Here is a 3954-nt window from a genome sequence, read left to right as displayed (position 1 = left end):
ATCTGCTTTCTGTAGTCTGGAAATATGTGTAAATCTCTTATCTCCAGATGGTCCCTATTCTTTTTATTCTTATGGATTTGAGTTTATCCCCTTTTATATTTCTATTCTTTTAGTTAGGGAGAAATTTGGAAGAGATGGGAGGTGAGTATACAGCTCCCAGAATCAGAAGTCCACATTCATAGACTACAAATTCACAAATTGGCAGCATTACTAAACCTTCTATGTGAAAGATAATCTTGACAGGAAGCAACAAGTGAATGAAGAACCCAAGGAGAGGGCTGGGCTCATGATCCTGGAATCAAAGAATAGTATTTTGACTTTTATCAAAGGCTCCATTGGCCTCAGAGAAAGCAGAGACTTTCTCCGTTCTCAGGTCTCCAGAGATTGCTCTCTTAGTGTAGGTGATTTCCTTTAGCAACAGAGATTTCTATAGTTTATTTCCTTTAGCCTTAGGAAAACGTCTTCCCATCCAGAGCTACTCCTTGCCACATAGCAGCATTACTCTCATTTTGTGGGCCCTGTCTTTTCTTTATTTCACAAGTATCATGTGGATCCATGAGCATCAGCCAAGGGAAATATCTCTGCCATGTTCCATCACCACTATGGCAGCACTGGACCTCCCAAAACTCAGTCTGAGACCATTGTTCTGATTCTAATGACTTTCATGGACCTGAATTCCAAGCCTGATAAACTGTTTAAAAATGGATTTCTCAGTGAAATAACTTGGTACTTTATTTTTATATGACATCTCATTTCTAATGGACTCTAGGACCAATACACCATCATAGATTTGGGAAGAAAGAAACACATTGTGTGAAAGTTTTGATATGTCTTGGAAAATAGAAGGAACTTATTAGCTCTCTATGGGGGCCTCAGGACCGTTGGTTCTGCACCTGGCCACTAGAGGGCAATGCTACACAAACTAGAGGTCTTAGTGATCAATACTATCTGCTCAACTCCTCCTCCCTACAGCTGGCTGAGTTCTTTGCAGCGACAAGTGACAAGAATTAGAAGTCAGAGAGCATCCAGGCTCATCTCAGCAGGTTTGGTATTTTTATCTAAGCAAGAAACTCATCCAGCCTAACCTTTTCCACACCTATTTCTAAGGGTTTGGCTTTTGCAGCCACTTTCCTGCCTGTTTGGGAGAGATCTTCCAGAAAAGAGCCCACAGCATTTCTTTTTCCAGTGCTCAGCCATGCTCCTGTTGCTCATCTTAGTACAGGGGATGATATTTGCTCTGAGTGAGTAAAATTTCATAAGGGCTTATAGTTCTACAGATTCTGACTAGAAATACTTAACTTTTCACAGTGAAGTCTGCACTGCTTTCACTGATATAACATTGATTTTGCAGGAGATGCCAGAGCCCAGTCAGTGACCCAGCCTGATGGCCATGTCTTGGTCTCTGAAGGATCCTCACTGGACCTGAGGTGCAGCTATTCTTATGGTGCAACACCTTACCTCTTCTGGTACGTCCAGTACCCCCGCCAAGGCCTCCAGCTCCTCCTTAAGCATTTGTCAGGCCAGGACACCCGCATTCCAGGCATTAAAGGATTTGAGGCTGAATTTAGGAAAAGTAACTCTTCCTTCAACCTGAGGAAATCCTCTGCCCATTGGAGCGACTCGGCTGAGTACTTCTGTGCTCTGAGTGACACAGTGCCTGGGTCTGCAGGGGGAGCTGAACACAAACCACTCAAGGAGTGGAGTTTTCAGAAACTCAAGATTCTTCCCTGTCATATTTTTAATGATCTTTTGCTGCATGATGGCAAAGAAGTCTAAACAGACAGCAGACCCAGGTATGTCCACATAATCCTTTTGGTTTCTTAAATTCTACAAATCTATCTCAGAAATTTGTGTATAAATATCTTTTGCTTTTTCTGGCTATGGACATTTTTTTCTCATTGCTTTTACCCTGTACTTGTATGATTTCACTATTGAAATGTTAGAGATTGATTCTTTTATTTTAGCATTGTCATAATTAATCATGTAGTAAGTTTAGCAAGGCTAACCTCTGCTAGAAATATTAAGAAGAGTTGCACTGGATACCAGGGGCTCACTGGACCCAGTATAAACGTACGGCCCAGTATAAACTTTTTTGGGTAGGATGAAAAGAACTGTATAAGAAGCTTTTATAGTCTTTGTGTTCTTGAAGACTTGGAGGATAACAAATACTCTGGAGAAAGAGGAGAAGGAGGAAAGGGAGTTCTCCAGCTGCTATTTGGCTTACTCTATAGTGTGTAAGAAGATAAGTGCATAGGAGCCCTCAAAATATAGGGAGAAGAGGTAGCTTGTGACCATGTTAGCCAAACTGTGAACCAGAAAGTCAACAGTAATTTTTAGGACATAGCAATATGGTTGTATGTAATAAATATTTTTGAGTGATTGCTGGAAGGGGATAAGGAAAGCAAATGAGGTGTTAGAGACAGTGAATTATGATTAAGAAATGTGTTATTATTTACTATCCCTCACCCTCCCTCCCTTTCCTTCTATTTTTGGATCACACTCTCTTTTACCTTTGACTATTTTCAGGTGACTCACTGTCATCAGCTCAACCACATTGCCCAAAGGGACTGTAGCGGGTAGATTGGTATAAGAAGGAGAACTACCCATTTCTTTTGATTTTTCACTCAAGCTGAGTTTGAAGAAAAATAAGTTCTACACTAATGACCCCAAGTGGCTGAGATATCACACCCCTACATTCCCACCCCTAACTCTGCCTGAGCAATCAAAGTAGTCTTTCTTCCCACCCTCCTTTGTTTAATAATTCATTACTTATTTATATTATCATACGATTTTTATGAGAAACTTTCTATAATAAAGGATTATAGTAAGAATAAAGTGAAAATCCTAAGTTATTTTATCAATTAAATTAATAATTCTGACTTTTCATGTAATTAACTGGTCTTACTACATACCCCACTACTCAGAAGCTGCTGGCCTAATGGAAAGGTGGAACAGCTTATTGAAGACTGAGTTACACTTGGGAGACAATACCCTGACAAGACGGGGCTTTTTTAAAATAGGATTCAGCATGCGCTTTGAATCAGAGACCATTACTGTACATTGCCATTTCCCACAAAGCCAGAATACATGGGTCCAGGAATCAAAAGGTGGATGTGGGAGTGTCTCCTCTCTTTATCACACCTGATAAGCCACTAACAGACTTTCAGATTCCCATCTGGTAGCTTTACACTGTGTTGATTTGGAGATTTTAGTTTCTAAGGGAAGGATTCTTCCAACAGGGGACAAAAAACAGCTCCACTCGGTGGATGACAAGACCACCTCCTGGACATTTTGGGCTCCTTAGCCATTGAACAAACATGGAAGAAAAACTCTACTGGTTGGAGTGTTTGATCCTGGTTAACAAGGGGGCACAGATTTCTTCTATGCGATAAGAGCAAGGAATACTGTATTTGGAGTCTCTTAGTATTTTCATGCCCAGTGGTAAAGCTAATGAAAAATGACAGCAACCCAAAACAAAACAAGACAATTGAAGACAGAGATTTTTCTGGAATAAAGGTTTGAGTCCTTAACCAGGCAAAGAACCTAGACCAGTGAAGATTTTGGCTGAGGGGAAATACAGAGTAGGGATGGATGAAGGAAGCCATAGATATCAATTCTGGCCTTGTGACCAATTACAGAAACAAAGATAATGGTACTTTTGTACATTTTCTATTTGCTTGTTGTATATGTATGTGCTTATGTGTATATGCTAAACATTTTCTTCTTCTCTCCTTTCCATTTTTATTTTGTATACAAGTTAATGGAAACTAACATTACAATTTAGTCTATAGATAACAGAACTTTCAGAGTGACTGACTGAATTTGAAGGTTATTGATACAATTAGCGACGGCACAATTGCAGCTGTGCATCTCATTTTGGGGAAATGGTGAGAAACTCTTCACTTCTAAGAAGGGTAGCTGTATCTGAAGGAGGTAGAAATAAAGAGCTGTTTT

At 40.0% G+C, this 3954-nt stretch overlaps 1 gene segment (V, D, J or C); it reads left to right on the top strand.

The window, feature by feature from the left end:
• The first annotated feature begins 1192 nt into the window (after positions 1-1192).
• Positions 1193-1776, top strand: LOC124235074 (T cell receptor alpha variable 8-3-like). The segment is given in 2 exon segments: positions 1193-1241; positions 1352-1776. Coding segments are annotated over 2 exon segments (471 nt in total).
• The last annotated feature ends 2178 nt before the right edge of the window (positions 1777-3954 follow it).

The sequence above is a fragment of the Equus quagga genome, chromosome 2 (assembly GCF_021613505.1).
Source record: "Equus quagga isolate Etosha38 chromosome 2, UCLA_HA_Equagga_1.0, whole genome shotgun sequence".
NCBI classification, from domain to species: domain Eukaryota; kingdom Metazoa; phylum Chordata; class Mammalia; order Perissodactyla; family Equidae; genus Equus; species Equus quagga.
Note: the sequence above shows the minus strand (reverse complement) of the source record. Positions and strands in the feature narration are given on the sequence as shown.